The sequence below is a fragment of the Tamandua tetradactyla genome, chromosome 1 (genome assembly GCF_023851605.1).
Source record: "Tamandua tetradactyla isolate mTamTet1 chromosome 1, mTamTet1.pri, whole genome shotgun sequence".
Taxonomy (NCBI): domain Eukaryota; kingdom Metazoa; phylum Chordata; class Mammalia; order Pilosa; family Myrmecophagidae; genus Tamandua; species Tamandua tetradactyla.
The window spans coordinates 124,071,022-124,093,684 of NC_135327.1; the positions used below are offsets into that span (position 1 = coordinate 124,071,022).

The 22,663-nt window shown below is 35.4% G+C and overlaps 1 protein-coding gene and 1 non-coding gene across 14 annotated transcripts in view; one reads left to right on the forward strand and one right to left on the reverse strand.

Annotated features, from left to right (window-relative positions):
* ANKIB1 (ankyrin repeat and IBR domain containing 1) overlaps positions 1 to 22,663 on the reverse strand; it is a 212,979-nt gene that overhangs the window by 140,846 nt on the left and 49,470 nt on the right. For all 13 annotated transcript variants that reach the window (XM_077153457.1, XM_077159136.1, XM_077155843.1 and 10 more), the window contains one exon: positions 14,751 to 15,051. In XM_077153457.1, coding sequence (XP_077009572.1) covers positions 14,751 to 15,051 — 301 coding nt within the window. The remainder of the gene's footprint in view (positions 1 to 14,750; positions 15,052 to 22,663) is intronic.
* On the forward strand, positions 1,549 to 1,652 carry LOC143652524 (U6 spliceosomal RNA). The gene has a single exon (XR_013160742.1). It is a non-coding gene; the product is annotated as a U6 spliceosomal RNA (small nuclear RNA).

A 22,663-nucleotide genomic window follows, 5' to 3' on the forward strand; every position in this document is an offset into this window, starting at 1 on the left:
CCAAAACACAGGAAGTAATTACTAAAGCTATGGTGACTTGAGGTTTAATCTTTACATTCAGCAAGTTTAAATCTATTCTTACATGATTTTTTAAACATATTGATTAATTGAGAATACTGCTGCTCAAATGTTACCACTGAATGCACAAGTCACAGATTATGCCAATATAACGAAGACAACTACATGTTTGAGTACTGCAATGGGCCAGCCATTCATTAAAAAAAAAAAACCAAAACTTTAAAAGAATCACTTTTAGGTTACAAAAATAAATCTTTTCAAAATGTTCAATAAATATTACATAAAATTAGCAGCCAAAAAAAAAAAAAAAACCCTAGAAATCTGCCATGTGCAAATAGTTTTCTTCCCATGGTACAAAACAAATATTAGAATCTAGTCCCACCCCTCTAGACAAGCTGTTCAACAATCTTGAAAACACAAAACAAGATTGGAAGTTTATGTACACATACACCAGACATATATAAAATTCTCTGAATATGCAATAAAAGAAGTACTTTGTAAAAAGTAATGGGTTTTCATTGCCCTCCCCCACTACAGACATGACATCCAGAGGTGGAAGTCTCCCTGGCTGCATGGGAGATGACTCCAGGGATGAGCCTGGCCCTGGCACCATGGGATCCACAATGCCATCCTGACCAAAGAGAGAGAAGAAGGGTAACAAATAAGGTGATGATGACTGAGAGAGTTCATATAGAGTCAAGAGGCTTTTTAGAGGTCACACTTATGTACACTGCTACCTATCTTAACTTGCAAAACCCCAACCAAAACCATTCCTGCCAATCCTAAAGAATACCAACAGCATTCTACAAAGATTCTACAAAGGTTCCGTGCACTAGGGTAACTCTCCAAAACCAGAAATGTAGAGAGGCCAGCCTCTCCAGAACATTAACTAGTTTCATTCCCTTATCCCCTATTATCAACAGCCCCTTCCAACATGAAAAAGTTAGAATGGCCCTAGTCCAAATACACTCAAAAAGTGGGAAAAAAATCAAAGGTGATGGTGGAATTAAACAGAGAAAGTAGGGTTTAACACATAAAATGATTGCTGAATCATTAAATTGATATTTCTTTTAGTCTCCAGAACCTTAGAACAACAACTAGAAGTAAAAACCAAAAATTATCTGTTCTACAACTAATTGTTGTGCTGTACTTTGAGTTTATTGCTATTTTATATATATGTTATTTTTCATAAAGAAGAAAAAAAGAGGAGGAATATAACAGAGAAGACAGGATTTCACAAATGAGTATGACTGCTAAATCATTATGTATTGATATTTCTTTTGGCCTCCAGTGTCTTGGAGCAACTAGAAGAAAAAAACCAAAAATTGTGGAATTGTAACCCATAACAAGCTTAAAAATCTGTTATATAACTACTTGTTAAAATGTACTTGAAAATTTATTGCTTTTTCTGTATACCTTATATTTCACAATAAAAAAAGTTAAAAAATTAAAATAAATAAAAATAGAAAGTAATGGGGCCCAGGTCTGATTCCCAGTACCTGCCCATGCAAAAAAAAGAAGTAATGGAGTGCTTGCTTTGGCAAGCATATACTAAAATTGGAATGATACAGAGATGATTAGCATGGCCCCTGTGCATGGATGACACGCAAATTCGTGAAGTGTTTCCTATTTTTTAAGGCTTTTTTGCCTAAAAAACAAAAAGTAATGGGTTAAAGATCACTCTGGTTTCAATGGAGTTAACTTTAAAGAGTCAAGACTACAAGAATATTTGTATGTCAAGAATGTATGTTTATTCGTTGTTTATAATAAAAATATTTTTTAAAAAACTAAATTACAAAATAATTAAGGATAGGTACAAGATTAGGTAGGAAGACTTCTCAGGAATCCAGGAGAGAGAAACTGGTGGCTTGGTCTAATGCTATGATAGTGGAGAGAGAAAGAAGTGGATGGATTGGGGAATACATAAATTGTAAAACTGACAGGAGCTGGCTATGAGGATTGAGGTAAAGAATACTGATAAGGATGGCTCCCCTGATTCTGATTTAGACAATAGGATATGCGTTGCTCCTTCCCTTGGTGGAATTGGGTGGGATTAGCTTATGTAGTGGTGTAAAGATCATGAGATAGATTTCAGAAATATTGAGTTTGAAGTGCCATGGAGACATTCAAGAACTTTCTAAGAGTTTAGAATTCAGAAGAGAAGTTTGAACTGGAGATATAAATTTGTACAAAATATACCTTTTCTATCCACTAATATATTTTATAGAGTTTTACAGAATTAATGCTTTCCTCTAGTCATTTTAATAATGAATGAATAATGAATTTATTAATTCATTAATTTATTAAAAAACATTAATTGATCAAATACTCTATGTCAGACACTGTGCTGGGTGCTTTGTGGATATAATTTTTCATAGGTAACCATAATTTGTGAAATAAAAAAAACTAATGGGCATAATGTACAAGGGCTTAAAGCTAGATTAACTGAAATCAACCATGTTCTTAGTCATGTATGGATATTTTACTGGCTTGTAGTTTAGGATGATCACATAAGCTGAAGAAGTCAAATGCATCCTGGTTCTACCACAAAGTTCTGACCAGGCACTTATTTATGATCCAAATATAAGTACCTTATAGAGGTTTTCATTTTATATGGGGATTAAAGAAAATAGCAACATCCTTACTTTTTTTTCCAAATAATTTCATTTCCTGAGCACCCAACCAACACAAATACACCTTCCTAGAAAGTTCCTTTACTGTTTTTGGAACCAGAATCCTTATGGTTTGTTATGGTTCAGTTGAACTGTGTCCCCCAAAACGGTATGTTGACATCTTAATCCCCAGTACCTCAGAATGTGACCTTATTTGGAAATAGCATCACTGCAAATGTAATTACTTAAAATGGGGAGTAGGGTGGGCTTTTAATCTACGTGAATGGCATCTTCATAAGAGAAGAGACAGAGAGACACAGACACTCGGAAGAAAGGACATGTGAAGATGGAGGCATGGAAGCATGGCCTTGCCACACTTTGATTTGGAACTTCTAGCCTCCAGAACTGTGAGACATTAAATTTCCATTGTTTTAAGCCACCCAATTTGTGGTACTTTGTTCTGGAAGCTAGGAAACAAATACATTGTCCAACTACCGTCATGCCCAAAGGGCCTGACCAAACAAGGGACTTAACATCAATGCTAGGCTGGAAGCCCTAGGCTAGCTTGACAAGCCCAAAGGACTTGACTATAGCTTCTTGTCTAGGCCAGAAGTATGTGTTTGAGGTAAGAATGGTTTTAAAAAAATTTTAAGTTGGAGAAACAAAGGAAAAAACAAACCAAGAAAAATTTGAGACAAAGCTTAAAATATTTACTAGTTGATCGTTTAGAGAAAAACTATGCTCACTCTAGCTTTAGGCAGTCATTATTAACTGGGCTCACTCTAGCTTTAGGTAGTCATTATTGCAGCCAACTTTTTATAGCCTGAGAGCAAGGTCACATCAGTTGCTATTTACCTCGTTAGTGCAAGGGTGGCGTAGGCATCAGCAGTATTCCCTGGGAGTTTGTTACAACTGCAGAATCTCAGGATCACAATCCAACCCCCTCCTACCCCAGATCCTAAATTAGAATCTGATTCTGATCTCTAGGAGATTCTTACGCTCACAAAAATTTGAGACTCAACGACTCTAAAGCACGTGGAGTAGGCTGTGGAAACTGATAAATTTTTATTACCTAATCCACTCAATACTGAGGACTTGTAGTAAGACCACAGAGTTATCATACCTATAAACAGGACTTATTACTATTTTTAGCCTTTCTGCTTCATAGATTATCCAATGCCTAAAGTAAAAAATGAACTACTGTACTTTGCTTCTGACTGCTGCAGAACTAAGAGAGCTGACTTTAGTCCTAGCTCTCCATTCAAAGTTATAGAAAACGATTTCTAAATAGCACATTGAGAAAGCTTCCAAAGTCATAATTCGATTTGCTTTCAAACAAATTACCATAGAAGGGATTCTAAATATTAACAGATTCAAATCCTGTGTCACTAGGTGTTTCAGTTTTTTTTAACAGACAAAGAAAAGTTTAAGAGATGTGCTATTCCAGACTTTTTGTAAAGGTAACCAAACTTCTTAAAAGGATATACTGGAGGGTGGACTCCATTCTTTTTGGGGTTAAAAAAAAAGTGTGTGTGTGGAGAGTGGATGTGTGAGAAGTCATTGTTAAGAGAAGACTGACAATTGTAAGAACTTGGGTAAGGTGAGATTTCTTGCCTGGGTTGGCTATTTGTCTTTTCAAGGAGTCCCCAAATGATATTGGGGATGAGAGGGGGAAGTGGCACAAACACCCATGTTTCATTATTGCAACAGACACCTGTAAAGAAACTCATAAATGATGGTGGAATATAGTACATGGTTGTAGCACTTGTTTAGCAAAAAAAAAAAAAGAGAGTATATGCTACCTCTGATTTAGGAGCTAGCTAGCAGCATTCTGCCAGACATCAGAGGGGTATGTGTTAGAAAGCACTTTACCAACAGGTGTTTATAGTAGATGGTAATACCTGTTAAGCTATCATTGCATAAAGCCAGTCTTGCTTTTACTTAATAGGGAGTTACCTGGCTCTGAAGAGGGAATTTAAAATAGTTCAACGGAAGTATTCCAACTAAAAGTATCATTTACCTCACTCTCAATGAAGATAAGGTGGACTGAATATTTTCTCTTCATTCAAATCTGGTTTTCAACTTATCTCAGACCCTTGGTGGCACATAAAATGTGTTACCTCAAAACAAGCATACAATTTTCACGATTTCAACATATCTGTCCATCAATTCTCCCTTCCTTTGTTTTCCCATCCCAGAGGAAGAGGGGGAAGGTGGTCCATGATATTCAGGAAGAATTCCTCCCCACCCCTTTGGCGAATAATCCACATGGCTGGTGGGGAGACAAATCATTTAACCTCTTTAATACTCAATTTTTGGTAAAATGTGACTTACATAATCTTGAGAGAAGAGGCAAAAATAAGATGATTCTTAAAGTCTGTTCTGGTTTTGAAATTACCATTTTAAGTTTCCTCTTTGACCTTGAGCACTCCTTTATTCCCTCTGTCTCTCCCATCTTCATTTTCTAGTTTTCCATGGGCTCCTAGACAGGTGTCCCCTATCTTAATTTTGCTATTCTAGTTACCTTCCTCCTTTCTTCTTCCAATACTCTCCTTTCTTTTTCAGCCATATTTCTCAAATTAGTGATTGATACCTGATCTCTCCCTACTTCCTCAATTGCTCCCTGTAATCTGACTCCTCCCCTGACCATTTTACTCAAACAATATTCAAAAGAGTCATTAATACCACTTAACTGAAAATCCAACCGCCTTTCTCAGTCCTCCATTTCCTTAACCTTCCTACAGCATGCCAATTTAACTTACTACCTCTTCCCCTTGAAATTCTTTTCTTGGCCTCTTGGACACTATATCATTTTGGTTCTTTTACTTCTTTGCTTCTACTTCCTTCATGGGTTCCATTTTTTGTTTTTGTGCCCTTTAAACATAGGCATTCTCCAAATCAACACAGCAATTTTAAATCTCTTACTGGTAATCTAAATGTTTTCCTTAGATTTCTCATCTACACAGTATCTTACTTTTGGCCAGCAACTCTATGCAATTCACTCTGAATTCTAAATTTATATTCTTTATTCTCAGTCTTAATTTTCAACAGCCATATGGATAATATAAGACTTCAATTTCCTCTTCAAAATGAAAACTCAATCTGTTTTCCCTTCCTTCCAACTAACTCCTATACATTTTTTCACTTTCTAAGATCTGTTACTTGTTAGTAGCCTTCAAATTCAACCAAGATCAAAACTATATTCATTTTATTTCATCCTAAATTATAAAATGTGATCACAGATTGCTATAGAAAATGTGGAAAAATTGAAAGTTATATCCTCCAAAGATAGCACAGCATTGTTAATATTTTAAAGCCTCCACCATTTCTTAACTTTTTTTATTATTTAATATATTGTGCCAGTTTTAAAGGATGTACATACCCCAGAAAAACCATGCTTTAATCCTAATCCCATTTTGTAAAGGCAGCTGTTTCTTCTAATCTCTAATCAGTACTGTATGTTTGAAACTATAATTAGATCATCCCCCTGGAGATGTGACTCAATCAAGAGTAGCTGTTAAACTGGATTAGGTGGAGACGTGTCTCCATCCATTTGGGTGGGTCTTGATTAGTTTACTAGAATCCTATAAAAGAAGAGACATTTTAGAGAATGAGGGAGATTCAAAGAGAGCAGAGAAATGCTGCAGCACCATGAAGCAGATACCCATGAGCCTTTGGATATGAAGAAGGAAAACAGCTCTCGGGGAGCTTCATGAAATAGGAAGCCAGGAAAGAAAGCTAGCAGATGATGCCATTTTTGCCATGTACCCTCCCAGTTGGGAGAGAAGCCTGACTGTGTTCGCCATGCGCCTTCTCACTTGAGAGAGAAACCCTGAACTTCATCAGCCTTCTTGATGATGAAAAAGGTATCTTTCCCCGGATGCCTTTGATTGGACATTTCTATAGGCTTGTTTTAACTGAGACATTTTCTCAGCCTTAGAAGTAAAAACTAGCAACTTATTAAATTCCCCTTTTTAAAAACCATTCCATTTCTGGTGTATTGCATTTCATGAGCTAGCAAACTAGAATACATATGTACAAAGCAAAGAAAGAAAAAATCAATAGTTTTCAAAGCACTCTAACAAGTAGTTACAGGACAGATCCCAGAGTTTGTCACGGGCTACCCTACCATCTTCTCAGATTTTCCCTTCTTAGTTGTTTCAGGATATAGGAGGCTAGAAGGAATAAACATTTTTTTATCACCAAAATCACCTTTTTTTTGTTTTTTGTGAAAAATAACAAATTTACAAAAAAAGCAATACATTTCAAAGCACAGCACAACCATCAGTTGTAGAAAAGATATCAGAGTTTGGTATGGGTTACAATTCTACAATTTTAGGTTTTTACTTCTAGCTGTATCTAAGATACCAGAGACTAAAAGAAACATCAATTTAATGATTCAGCAATCATATTTATTTGTTAAATCCTACCTTCTCTGTATAACTCCACCATCACCTTTGATCTTTCTATTCCACTCTTAAGGGGTATTTGGGCTATGGCCATTCTATCTTTTTCATGTTGGAAGGGGCTGTCAATAATATGAGGTAGGGAGATGGAACTCGCTGATATTCTTGAGAGTAAAGCCTCCACCGTTTTTACTCCATCTGTCCCTTGCTTTCTTGTATTAGCTGACCTAGTCACCAAATGCTACCAGTTCTTAATAATGTCCTTTGCATCCACCTTATTCTTTCCATTTATGACGCCACCACCAATCCAGGCTCTTTATCATCTCACATCTGAATTAGTGCAATAATTTCTAACTTTTGTAGTGTACTGGTTCTTTAACTTCGCTGCACCCTGCAATCATTGAGAGACTCTTAAAATATCAGGGTCTGGGCCTACCCTCAGAGATTTCAGCTTTATTGCTCTGAGTATGGCCTACACAATGGGATGTTTTGCGCAGCTATGGTTACAACCATTGTTCCTACACAAAGATTTCCAAACTATGTAAGAATCATTTGGACAGTTTGATATTCTGATTAGGGGGTGTACAGTGGGGATTAGAGATGCACACCTATTACAGATGATTCTAATGTGGCTGGCTTACAGATTATGTTTTAAACCAGTGCTTCTCAAACTTTAATGTAAATATGAACCATCCTGGAGTCTCGTTATAACACAAATTCAGATTCAGCAGGTCTGGGATGGGACTTGAGAGTCTATGTTTCTGAAAAGTTCCAAAGTGACCAATGCTAATGGTAATTTGAGGTCTATTCTTTGAGTAGTAAGGTTTTAAAAAACACTCCTTTAGGCATATCCCTTTCAAATCTGCTCTTCATTACCACTATTAAACTAATCATACCACATTGTTTTTATATCACTTTTACAATCATACTTTTCAATGGCTCAATTTTCTAAAAAATAAACTCCAAATTTTTGACCATTCTACCTTCCTTTTAAAACATCTTTCTCATTATTCTTCCACAAAAAAAACTTCAATCTTCACATGCTTAAGCTGTAGAACAGTGCTTCTCAAACTCTGGCACTCAAAAGAATCACTGGGAGAACTCACACACAAAAAAAAAACACTGTGGCGGTCTATTTCTGATTTGCAATCTGGAGGGCTGGTGGGGCCTGAGAATCTGCCTTTCTAACAAGCTCCCAGGAGTTGCTGATACTGCAGATCTGAGAACCACATTTTGAGTAGCTTCCTCCAACTTCTTAAACTCAAATTTTATCCACTCGAATCTCATCATTATCCATGAAATTTTCCAGGATAAGTATAACTAAAGTGACCTCTCCTCGTCAATGCCTATTACAGTCACTGCATATATGGTTGTTATGGCTCTTAGCATCAGAATATTTTGAGGGGCAAAAATGGGGTCATAACACTTCTGTTTAAAAACTAGAAAAATAAGGCCCAGACAGGCAAAGTTCCTAAATTGCTGAACTAGAAAACAATTCCTGTATTCTTTTCAGTTTTAAAACTCCAGGTGCTAAAAGCTCAATGTAATTAGGGAAAACTCATCAGCCAGCCCTGTCTTTATGGTTTTCAATAAAGTGTGAAATGCTCTGATAGCTGCCAAAATATCAAATAGGCCCAGGGGCTGTAAAGGGAAAAGTGTGTTTTAGCACCTTTGATTTTCTAATGACCTCAATTTGGTTGAACTCTAAGTAGCTACTTTTAAAGGTTTTAATAAGGAAGTACAACTGTGGTGCATTGGAAATATCTAAGATAAGACATTTTAAAAAATGCTTTTCACAAAGAGTGAAACACCATCAATATTAACAACTATCTGTGCCACATCTACCATTTATTGAATCACTATTACAAGTTAAGGAGAAATATAAATGGACTTAGGACTGATATTAGGCTTGCTCTAGAGAAGCCCACCAAGGGATTAAAAAGTATTTGAGTTTTGATTACACCATGCCAACAGACCTAACAAGTCTTCTCTAACCACAGTGCTTCTAAATTGCAAAGTGGAAAAGAAAAACCCTCAGCAACTAAAAAAAAAGTGTACCGTTTATTATATTAAATTATTGTAAAATTTATGTTTTAATAGAGTTGCATTTTTATGTGCTGTGCATCCATTACATGATGCATGATATTTTCTAAGTCCTTCGTACAAGTAAAGCATATAGGACATGTGATGCTGTGATAATGTTATTTTATACGTTTAAAATAAGCTTTCTGAAGTGTGGAGTCATCTTTACATTCTCATAATTTGCATAATGTAGGGGTCATTCTACAAACTAAGGCCTTTGGCCAAATCGGCCTGTTGCCTGTTTCTGTATGACCCAAGAATCAAAAACAGTTTTTCCATTTTTAAATGGTTGAAAACAATCAAAAGAATATTTAATGCCATGTGGAAATTCTAAGAAATTCAATTCCAATGTTCCTAAATAGTTCTATGCCAACACTGCCACACTCATTTGCTTATATACTGTCTATGGCTGCTTTCAGACTACAATGGCAATGCTGAATAGTTGTGACATGGCCCACAAAGCCTAAAATATTTACTATCTGGCCTTTAACAAAAAAAATTGCTGATTTGTGACATAATTCTTTGAAATATGAAAATATCAGAATTAGTGGGACTTTTATGTTTGTGCTCAATGCAAGTTAACCATGTAAGCATTTCCAATTTTCAAACAATTGCACTTGCCTTTGTATTTCTTTTATCTCAAACAATTTTGAATAATTAATATTTGTAAAACTCAAGATTTTGCTGCTTAAGGAATGTGCTAGTTTGAAATGATGTATGTACCCCCCAAAAAGCCATGTTTTAATCCTAATCCCATTTTGTAAAGGCAGCATTTCTTCTAATCCCTATTCAGTATTGTATGTTTGAAACTGTAATTAGATCATCTCCCTGGAGATGTGATTTAATCAAGAGTGGTTGTTAAACTGGTTTAGCTCGAGGCGTGTCTCCACTCATTTGGGTGGGTCTTGATTAATTTCTGAAGTTCTATAAAAGAGGAAACATTTTGGAGAAAAAGCAATTCAGAGAGAGAGAGTGGAACGATACAGACACGAGAAACAGAGTCCATCAGCTAGCGACCTTTGGAGATGAAGGAGGAAAACACCTCCTGCGGAGTTTCGTGAAAGAAGCCAGGAGAGGAAAGCTAGCAGATGACACCATGTTCACCATGTGCCCTGCTGGCTGAGAGAGAAGCCCTGATTATGTTTACCATGTGCCTTCTCACTTGAGAGGGAAACCCTGAACTTCATTGGCCTTCCTGAACCAAGGTATCTTTCCCTGGATGCCTTAGATTGGACAGTTCTATAGACTTGTTTTAATTGGGATATTTTCTCAGCCTTAGAACTGTAAACTAGCAACCTATTCAATTCCCCTTTTAAAAGCCATTCCGTTTCTGGTATATTGCATTCTGGCAGCTAGCAAACTAGAACAAGGAAGTTCTGAAAAATACACTAAAGTGAGGATTTGATATAAAGCATTTGGTATTAGAGAGTGGCCACAGGGACAAAAAAGAGGACCTGCCCCTAAGAGATAAGGAAGAACTCTATTCTGCAAATGAGTGGCATGAGTTTGATGCAATAGGAAAAAGAAACCATCCAAGGTAAGTCCAGATCTCAAGACTGGAGATGGGGAATAAAAGTGGCATTATTAATAGAAAAGAGGCAGTCAAAAGGAGGAGTTAGTGGACAGACAAAAAGACAGTACAGTTGTAGAAATGCCGAACTTGAAAGACTGCTGGAATGTCCATATTAGCAAGTCCATCAGGCAGCATCATAGCATGAAAAACTTGAGAGAAGTCAGGATTAGGCAACTGAGAAACAGGCACTAAGGTAATAGGCCACATAAATAACTGACATCTTTAACAATCAGAGATCCCAGAAGAACTCTCTGATTAAGGGTTGCTTTTTTTTTTTAATGTCCTGTGGGGTGAGGGGTTGTAGCCACTTTTAGTTTATTTTTTAACAAAATTAGTTAAGGAAGAAGGGAAAGTTTTTAAGTAAATATTTCATTTCTGTGGTTCAAAATAATGAGCCAGGAAGCTGTCCAAATTTTTAAACGTACATATGAAATGATCTAACTCTTCAACTGCGTCCTTAAATAAGCATACAGAAAGAAAAATATTTTCAACAACTAAAAGAAGAAACATTTCAATTGCTGTAAATCATTAATAGTTTTAAAAACTTAGTCTTAACCATGGGGAAAACTCTTTTATCTTAAAAAATACACACTGAAAATGGGATATATTTTTTGCAAACACAAATTAATAGAAAATTAGTGCTAAGCAGGTTTTTAAGATAATTTTCAGATTATCTACCCAACCTTCCAAGATGAAACTATCATGGAGGTTAAATGACTCACTCAAGGTCCCACAGAGAGTCACTGCGAGAACCAACACTAGACACCAATGTTCTTTGAATCACCACTTAGCTTTCTGAAAAAAATGTCACTCTTTTATCCAACCCAAACCTTTATATTATGCTTGTTACCAATGAGCACAATGAAAGTCGGAAAGCACTATACAAATGTTAGTTGTTTTAACTATTATTCTCAAGATCAAAGATGAAACAAGTTTACAAAGTTCTGAAAAAAAATTTTAATTGCCCATGACAGCCTACTCTTTTTATTAAAGGAGACTGATAGCAAATAAAGACATTCTAGGAACTGAAATTGTATAGTGGGCTATGTATTTCAATTTATTTTATACACTAATACTATAAAAACACCATAAATGCCTCTGAAAACATATACTTCCCTGGGCAACTTTTCTAGTTTAATGGGCAGTAAACATAACCAAAAATCACTCAGGGTATAAGGATGGGCAAGTGTGTAGTATATATAAAAGATCAAAGACAGCTTTATATGGGTAAAATGAAACATTGAAAGTTGTGGATAAAAACCAGAATAAATATAACCAGGTATTTATAGAGCTCTATTTCGGAGTTTTATATTAAGTCAAGTACGCCTTTGAATACAGAAAAATTGGAAATAGCAATTAAATGGTATAGTTTAATGTAATGTGATATATTGATAGATCAAACAGTTAAAACACACACAACACATAATCACACATACATATGAAGGAAATCATCAGGCCTACCAATAGTATAGAATAAATCTGGCACTAATTTTCCTCACCACGCAAACAAAATGCTAGGAAAAATACCACAATCAGTTTTCTGAACAATTTAATAAGCATGGATTGGAAATATACTTCAACAATTACTAAAACAGTACTTACAGAGAATTGAAGTGAGCTGTTAATACAGCAGTTTAAAAGCATTATTACTAGTATCAAGAATAAGTTATTTTCTAATGACAGAATGGAAAGGAAAAGGAAAAGACAAAATAAGGGAAAGAAATAGGAAAAGCAAAGGAGAGAGAGAAAGAAAAGGGTTTTTAGATAATGTATTTAACTATGCTTTTGAATAATTAAAATAATAGATAATAATAGTTAATAATAGAGTAAAATAATCAATTTATAACCATATTGTCCCTAAACTTTAGTTAATTGTTCTTTCCCATAACCACCGTGGATTTTTTCCTAGCCCATTTATTTTAGCTTCATAAGTGAAATCTATTGATTCTATCAACCTTTGACACATTGGCTACATTTTGCAAATATGGTGCTTTCAACAGCCTCCCTTCCCAGGAGAACTGGTGATATATCAAGATTGTCCCAAGGAAAACTCAAAAATGGACAGCACAATAATACCTAATTGTAAAGTAATCATGTTAAAACACTGAATGAAGCTGCATCTGAGCTATAGGGTTTTTTTTGTTGTTGTTGTTTTTTACTATTATTACTACTTTTATTTCTTTTCTCTATATTAACATTTTATATCTTTTTCTGTTGTGTTGCTAGTTCCTCTAAACCGATGCAAATGTACTAAGAAACGATGATCATGCATCTATGAGATGATGTTAAGAATTACTGAGTGCATATGTAGAACGGTATGATTTCTAAATGTTGTGTTAATTTCTTTTTTTTTTCTTTCTTTCCGTTAATAAAAAAAAAAAAAAAAAGATTGTCCCAAGGGATTTAGAATGCTAGTTTATTTTATAGTGACATTTAGCCATTCTGACAAGCACTTAATTATTTTATGTTCCTCCATAAAGGTTGTCTCTGACAATAAGTGTAAACCAAATAAATGAGAGAACTATTAAAAAAAAAAAAAAAAGAATAAGCTATTTTCTACCCTAATCCATTTGAGGAACAAGGTGCAATTCCATTAACAGGAAATTATCATAGCAAGGATTCTCTCATAGGAAGCAGGCATAGGACATTTACAGAAAGGCATATGTAAAAAGTTATTATTCTATCCCCAATCCCATATCTTAAGATATATACTTCTTCCATCACAATGTGAATCACTGTTAGAAAGCACTGCTCGAAAAACATTGTTCCAAGTTAATTACTGCCACTAACTAACTAGTAGGCAAAGGTGACACAAACCTAAGAGATGAAATGACAAAGAGCCTAAAAGATTAAGAAGTATCACAAATAATAGGTAAACAGGTGACAATACCCCAAGAGTTTTGGAAGTGAAAAGAATTGATGACACTTTTAAAAATAAAAAATAAATTACATAAATTGCTGTAATACTTTAACAAGACTAGGAAAATAAATGATGTTCATTTTGGGGTGCATTTATCAATTTAGAAGTATATATATATGTGAACAACATTCATATATCTATATTTTAATATCATTAGGATTATTGCTTTCTAATAAAGGTATACATTTTTGGCAATGAAAATATTCTGTGATACAATCTATAATGCTCCCCATTTATACCAAATAACTCTACACAAAAAACTTATGTGAGTTATGTCTGGCTTGACATAATGCTGGCAGCTAAGAAAAACCTGTTCTATCACATGGATAGTAGTGATAATAGGATAAATAATAATTATTTCTTAGCTTAAGATACTATAAAATGCAGCCGATTTCATCTAAATCTGCTGTTAAATATTATATATACATTCATAAGAAAAATATATATGAACAATTTAAATATAATATTTTATGTACTCAGAAGGATGTTACTACAAGTTAAACAGAAAAGATTACATATACAATTTACAGAAAAGATTACACAAGTGTTTTTAAAAAGACCCCAATAAATATATTCATTAATATTTATTCCCTGCTTAGGGAACTGATCAACTTTAGATAATACAGATATGTCTGTCCCACTTGCCAAGATTTGCCATATCCAACATGTATAAAGTTTGTAAAACTGGACATTAAAAATCAGAAAAGGGGCAGGCCACAGTGGCTGAGCAGGCAGAGTTCTCGCCTGCCATACCAGAGACCCAGGTTCAATCCCTAGTGCTGCCCATGCAAAAGAAAAAAAAGAAAACACCAACGACAAAAATCAGCAAAGGACTAGAATGTATTGCTACTAAAACTATTATTCTCAATATGACTGAGAGTATTAACTCTCAATATGACTGCTATCTTAGGGGATGTTAACAAATTATGATCTTGATTCTTTTTTATTCCCAAGGTTGACTGTTAACTTGTGGGGTTTTTCTTTTCTCTAAAAAAAAAAAAACTTTATTTAAAACTTATTCTTTTAGCACCACAAAAAGGACAAAAATTATTAAACTAAGTGTTAAGCAAAACAAACTTACTGTTACATATTACCAAGACAAATTTTACCATGCAGAACTAAAAAAAAAAAAGTTTTACCTCTACACAGGTTTTCATCCCTGAGGCAGCAGCATAGTGCAGGGGTGTGTTTTTCTTGTTATCGACAGCATCAATAGCTGCCCTCTCATATTCGCCTTGGTCAAGTTTTGCTCCTTTCCATCTTAAGATCATCTGCAGACAATCTGCTCTTCTGAAATCATCTTCAGCAGGGCGTGATAAGCGAGGATGCAGGGCTCCCTCAGATATCATAATTTGAGGTCCCATACACAACAAATGCATAGATGTTTCATTGTGCACATTCCGTTTATTTGGATTTCCATCTCTACCAAAAAGAAAAGTCCTAAAATAGTAAAGGAAAAGGATGAGAAACAGTTATTCCCTACCTTGAAATAAGAATACATAGAAGATAAATTTAAAAGGTCAACTGTATTTCTAAACTGAAAATCCAATTTCTACTTAAGTATTTAGGTTACAATAGGTTGAATTACTGATTCTTACAGTAATGAAAACAACTCTGTTCTACAGCAATGAGACTAAGAAAAGCATACTTGCACACCCTTACAGTACTTGTCAATGATGGAAAAGAAAGGAAGGGCAAAAGAAGACAGGGGAAAAAAATGAAGAAAAGGAAGGTGAAGGATAGGGCAAAAAAGGGCAACTTATAGACTAATTTGACAAAACAAATTTACCAAAGACAGGTATAGATAAGCTGCTATAACAACTTCCAAATCCAGATCTGAGGGTTGCATTTAGCTCCTAATATATCTGTATGCTAGGGTCAAAGGGTTAATATTTGAGACAATTCAATGGTTGTAAGGAGAGTGGAAATAGGTTGGATGAGTCCTGTTACAATATGGTCAGTCTATATTAGAAAGCACATAAATATACTAAGAAATGGGCATACATGTCAGAAAGAGAAACTATCTGAAGATGAATGCTTGTATTTACTGTGGAAAGGTACGACCATTATTATTCCTATGTACAAGCCCACAAGAGCAATGGGAAGACCACACAGCCAAACCCTACATCCTACTTCTCTTTGGACTGATTTACATAGTCTCATCTTAGAACACATGATTCTGACAAAAGGAAACTGACTATAAAGGAACTACCATGATCTGCTCAATTTGAATGGATTAGATAACCTGAAAAAACACTTATGAGAAAAAAAGATGAGTGAGAGATTCAGTGTACAGTAGTAACAAGTACCGAACAATTAGAAGGAAAACAGAAACTCTGGCTCTACTCTTACATTCAAGATTACAGAAAGTTCATTAGTATAACCCTTCAAAATATACCTACATTTATTCAAATTGTCCAGAGAATAGACATGAAGTCCTAGGAGCAGGGACAGATGAATTATTATCAATTATAATAACCATGCCATTTCCTCATAACCCAGTTCTTCCCACTGAGGTGGTGCAATCATGTACTGGAGGCTACACGGTAGGTGAGTATGGTAGGCAGTACAATGGCCTCCAAAGTTGTCCATATCCTATTTCCTGGAATATGTTACCTCACACAGCAAAAGAGACTTTGCAGATGTAATTAAACTGAGGGTACTGAGATGGGGAGATTATCCTAGATTATCCAAATAGGCTCAATATAATAACAAGGGCCCTTATAAGAGGAAGACAGCAGTTCAGAGTCAGAGAAGGGAATGGAAGATGCTACACAGGTGACTTTGATAATAGCAGAAGAGATCATAATGCAAAGAATACAGGCAGCTTCTAGCAGCTTGAAAAGGCAAAGGCAAGGGAATAGATTGTCCCCTAAGGCCTCCTGAAGGAATGCAGCCCTTCTATCACTTCAGCCCAGTGATACCCATTTCCAGACTTCTGACCTCCAGAATCGAAAAGCAAAACAATTAATTGTGCTGTCTTAGGCCACTAATTTTGTGATAATTATTACAGTAGCACTAGGAAACTAATACAGTAAAATAAGGTTACATAAGTTTTGATAAGATGGCTTATATAATAGGCCCATTCAGTGAAGAGAAGAAAAAAAACTTTATCCCCGTGTTAAGAAATTCTCCTCAGCAAACATCCTTGGTTCTTACCCTTTGGAATGCAGATACTAAGAAACAAAGTAAAACTAAGAGAACTAGAAGAAAATAAGACTAGCATCTCTGAGTTAAAATCTAGGGAATGTCTCCAGGTCCCATCTACCACCTCTCTAACCCGTACTTCCAAGGAATTAATCTTGCTAGAGTTCTTAATTTCTATTCAGTCATGATTTAACTTCCAAGGTTTGTCTTTAGCCCATGTCCCAAATTTTTCAGTAGAATTTGTTCAGAAAGTTTTACCTGAGCATATTTTCTCAACAATCCCCAATAACCTTTATGGTCTTCTGACCCCCAGAGCACATACGTACACCTCCCATTGCGTGTTCTGCTATTTGGTTTCCAGGAACTGATCAATACCACGTAAGCAATCTGATTCAAAGCCACTTTACATCAGGCACCCCCCCCCCAACTGAGTTGGCCACTCCCTCCTTTATATAGCATCTAATCATAAAATTCATTATATTCTCTCATTCTTACTTCTCACATATCTTCCAGTTAAGTCTATAAGCCTTCTGAGACACAGTCTATACTCTGTTTTTTAATAGTTTAAAGCTATTATGTACCCCAGAAAGGTCATGTCCTTTAATCATTCAATATCGCTGGGTGGGATCTTTTTTAGTGTTTACATGGAGATGTGACCCACCCAATTATGGGTTACATAATATATATATATTTTTAACATGGGCAGGCACTGGGAATCAAACCCAGGTCTCTAGCATGGCAGGTAAGAATTCTGCCACTGAAAATCCCCTTCGGGGAATGGTGTGAAAGGGGGAAAATTCAACTTCCCTAAGTTGAATTCTTTTTTGGGGGGGTTTTGTGTTCATAATTTATTGAAAATTTAGCCTTAGACACTTAGAACCCTTATACTTTTCATTAGAGCCCACAGAACATTAATATTTAAATAGTGACAGGTAAAGAGGACAGTATTTTCTTTTTGTTTTTAACAATGGCTGTATTGTGGGGTTTTTAACAGTATAAACAAATCTGTAGAAGCAGTTGTAATGTCCTATGATTGTTGAAATGCACTCCTTCATTATTATGCCTTCTTTATTAGACAATATAGCTTGACCACAACTGCAATTACTTAAAAAGGTAGCTTGATTTTTTTGTCACTGATTGTAACAGGTAATGTGCTGGTTTGGCAAGTTTTACATTGTGTAAAGTAATTTCTTTTTTTTCCTTTCTTAAGGGAAATCATTCAGCTTGGTTTACAGTTCTGGCTTCCAAATTCCTTTCTGTGCATATCACTTCCTTGGACAGAGCAGAAGCAATATATCAGAAGCATGCAGGTCATACATTACTCCAGGTAAGGAGACATGCTTTGACAGTCAGAGTTAATATATAGTGATAGTCCTATAGCCCTGCAAAGAAAGCCTTTGTTGGACAGGACTGTTTTTGTTATATCATCTGCAAGCTCTCCCTCACCTCATTCTCCTTGAGAATTCTGGCTATAAAGTGAAATAGACTCTACGAGAAAAGGGGGAATTGATTTGGACCAATCCTGGAATAGCTATAGAACTGTACTTTTTCTAGACTGTACTGCCTAATACAGTAGCCAGTAGCCACATATGGCTCTTAAATTTAAAGTAATTAAATAAAATTTAAAATTCAGTTTCTTAATTGGGTAGATTACAATACTAGTGGTCAGTGAGAGAGAGGGTAAGGGGTATGGGATGTATGGGGTTTTGCTTTTTATTTCTTTTTCTGGAGTGATGCAAATGTTCTAAATATGATCACGGTGATGAATACACAACTATGACGATATTGTTAAATATTGTATACTTTGGTTATGATATAGGAAGATATTGCAATAAAAATATTTTTTTTAATTCAGTTTCTTAGTAGATTGAAATGCTAGCGATCAATGAAAGGGAGGGGTAAGGGGTATGGTATGTGTGAATTTTTTTCTGTTTTCTTTTTCTTTTTTCTGAATTGATACAAATGTTCTAAGAAATGATCATGATGATGAATATACAACCATGTGATGGTATTGTGAGTTATTGATTATATAACAAGAATGGAATGATCATATGGTAAGAATGTTTGTGTTTGTATGTGGTTATGTTACATAAATAAATTTTTTAAAAATTCAATTTCTACTAGTGATCACTGAGAGGGATGGGTAAGGGGTATGGTATGCATGAGTTTTTCTTTTTATTTCTTTTTCTGGAGTAATGCAAACGTTCTAAAAAAATGATCATGATGTTGAATATACAACTATGTGATGATATTGTGAGTTATTGATTATATAACAAGAATGGAATGATTATATGGTAAGAATGTTTGTGTTTGTATGTGGTTATGTTTCATAAACAAAAATGATCATGGTGATGAATATACTATTATGTGATGATATTGTGATCCATTGATTGTACACCACACAGGGAATGTTTGTATGTTAAGAATGTTCATGTTTGTATGTTGTTTTCGTTTGATAATACAAAATAAATTTAAAAAGAAAATTATAATATGATATAATAATACCTAATACATAATAAATAATAATTACAGGCATACCTAAAAATAAATTCAATTTCTTAGTCCCACTAGCCACCTTTCAAATGCCCAAAAGCCACATCATGCAGAAATTTCTATTGAACAACATTTTCCTAGATATAATGCACAATGAAGAGAAGTCATGAATTTTGCCACAACTAGGGACACTGCTATTGGTATCTAGTGAGTAGAGGTTAAGGATGCTGTTAAACCTCCTTCAGTGAATAGGACAGACCCTTTCCCACATCATATAATTATCAAGCCCCAAATATCAGTGGTGCCGAGGTTGAGAAACCCTCATCTAGGTGGAGTAGATCTCCTAGGTTCTTAATCCCAGGACACTTGTATTTTATCTCACCTCCTCTAGCTTATACTCTCTTGCTCTGCTAGGTACTTCTTTCACTCTGTAAATATGCTCAAATTGCTCTCATCTTTTAGGATGCCCTGCTTATTCATCCCCTTTACAGTCCAGCTTGCTCCTGCCTCTCGCCTCCCATCCTGCCACTGAAATTGTCCTAAGTTCATCAAAAAACAGTCCAGGTTGAATTCTTGATATTCTCATAAGCAGTGCAGACAATCAAAGCTATAGGCTGAGCCCCCAATCTTGGGGTTTGTTCATATGAAACTTAACCCTACAAAGGATAGGCTAAGCCTACTTAAATTTAGGCCTAAGAGTCACCCCCAAGAGAACCTCTTTTGTTGCTCAGATGTGGCCTCTCTCTCCAGCCAACACAATAAGCAAGCTCACCATCCTCCCCCTGCCTATGTGGGACATGACTCCCAGGGGTGTGGACCTTCCTGACAACATGAGACAAAAATCCTGGAATGAGCTGAGACTCAGCACTAGGGGATTGAGAAAACCTTCTCGACCAAAAGAGGGAAGAGTGAAATGAGACAAAATAAAGTGTCAGTGGCTGAGAGATTCCAAACAGAGTCAAGAGGTTATCCTGGAGGTTATTCTTACTCCTTAAACAGGTATCACCTTGCTAGTCAAAATGTAGTGGAGAGGTTGGAGGGAACTTCCTGAAAATGTGGAGCTGTGTTTCAGTAGCCATGTTTCTTGAAGATGATTGTATAATGATACAACTTTCACAATGTGACTGTGCGATTGTGAAAACCTTGTATCTGATGCTCCTTTTATCTACCTTATCAACAGATGAGTAAAACATGGAATAAAGGTGAATAATAGGGGGAAAATGTTAAAATAAATTTAGAGTGAAATGCTGGTGATTTGGTGAGGGGGAGGGGTGGGGGGTATGGTATGTATGAATATTTTTGTTTTCTTTTTATTTCTTTTTCTGAACAGATGCAAATGTTCCAAGAAATGATCATGATGATGAATATGCACTTATGTGATGATATTGTGAATCATTGATTATATATGTAGAACGGAATGATCAAAAGCTACGAATGTTTGCATTTGTTTGGTGTTTTTTGGTATTTAAAAAAATTTTTTTTAATTAATTAAAAAAAAAAAAAAGAATTTTGCCAGTGAGCCACTGTTGCACCACCTGGGTGGTAATTTTTTATTAGATAGTTTCCATGGAGATATGTCTCCACCCATTCAAGGTGGGGTTGCTTACTGGAGCCCTTTAAGAGGGAACCATTTTGGAGAGAGCCCACAATGTTGACAGAGCCTAAGACTCCCAAGGAAGCCACTGAAGAAGGTGGGAGAAGAAGCTAGCAGATATCACCATGTGCCTTCTTAGCTGACAGAGGTGTTCAGAAGCCAGGGATCCCAGCAGATGGCAGCTAAGAATCTTCCCAGCTGACAGAGGTGTTCTGGCATCAGCCTTTCTTAAGTGAAGGTAACCTCATGTTGGTACCTTAATTTGGACATTTTTGTGGCCTAGAATTGTAAACTTGCAACTTAAATTTCCTTTTTAAAAACCGTTTCATTCCTGGTATATTGCATTTCGGCAGCTTTTACTATCTAAAACAGGTACACAGCAAATTTTCACTACAATTTTGACAGATGAATGGAATGAATATTAAACTTCAATGATCTAGATCAGTTACTTAGATTGAGGCAATACTCTAGAGAGGCAATAGAGTATGCTGTCCAAAAATATGGCAGTATACTAACAAACCAAATCAAACTGCAATTAAAAAAATTAGAAACGCCATGACCACATGACATTTATCCCAGAATACAAGGGTGGTTCAAAAATAAGAAAATCAATCAAGGTAACACATCACATCAATAAATTGAAGATGAAAAGAATTAATTACCTCAATAGATACAGAAAATGCATCTGATAAAATTCAACATGGTTTCATGATTAAAACACTCCGAAAATTAGAAATAGAAGGGAACTTCTTTAATAAGAAGAAGGTTATTTATGAAAAACCAACAACTAACATCTACTCAATGGTGAAAAACTGAAAGCTTTCCCCCTAAGATCTGGAAAATGACAAGGATACTTGCTTTCACCACTGCTACTCAACAATGTATGAGAAGTTCTAGCAAAAGCAATTAGGCAAGAAATAAAGATATCCAACTGTAAAGGAAGAAATAAAACTATCTATTTGCAGATTATACATATAATGAAAATCCAACAGAATCCACTAAGAATACTACTAGAGCTAGTACACAAATTCAGCAAAGTTACAGGGTACAAAGATCAACATGCAAAAATCAACTGTTTCCATACACTAGCAATGAACAATCCAAAGAGGAAATAAAGAAAACAATTCCATTTATGATAGCATCTAAAAGAATACAATATTTAGGAGTAAATTTGACCAATAAGGAGAAAGACTTGTACACTGCAAACTATAAAACACTTTTGAAAGAAATTAAAGACTATTTAGATATGTGGCAAGTTATCTTAGGTTCATGGATTATCAGATTCAACATGTTAAGATGTCAGTACTACCTACAGTGATTTATAGGTTCAACACAACTCCTATCAAAAGACTAGCAGCCTTTTTTTTTTTTTCCTGAAGTGGAAAAGCCAATCTTCAAATTCACATGGAATAGCAATGGAACCTGATGGGCAAAACAATTTTGATAAAGAACACAGTTGGAGAACTCACACTCCCAAAAATCAAAATTAATAAAGTTACAGTAATCAAAACAGTGTGGTCCTAGCGTAAGGACAGACATGACAAAGGGAACTGAACTGAGAGCTCAGAAATAAATTCACCCTCTACGCCAGCTGATTTTTGACAAGATTGTAAAATGCAAGAGTGCAAAGTGCAAAGAAAAGTTTCTTCAACAAATGGTGCTGGAAGAACTGGCTATCCATATGTGTATGAATTCAGACCCGAACTTCTCACCAACAACTGGACTGTTTCATACTACAGTCACTACTTGTATATAGGCTAATTCTAGGACAGGGAAAGGAGAAAATTGGCAGGATTATCTACTGGCACTATTACAACT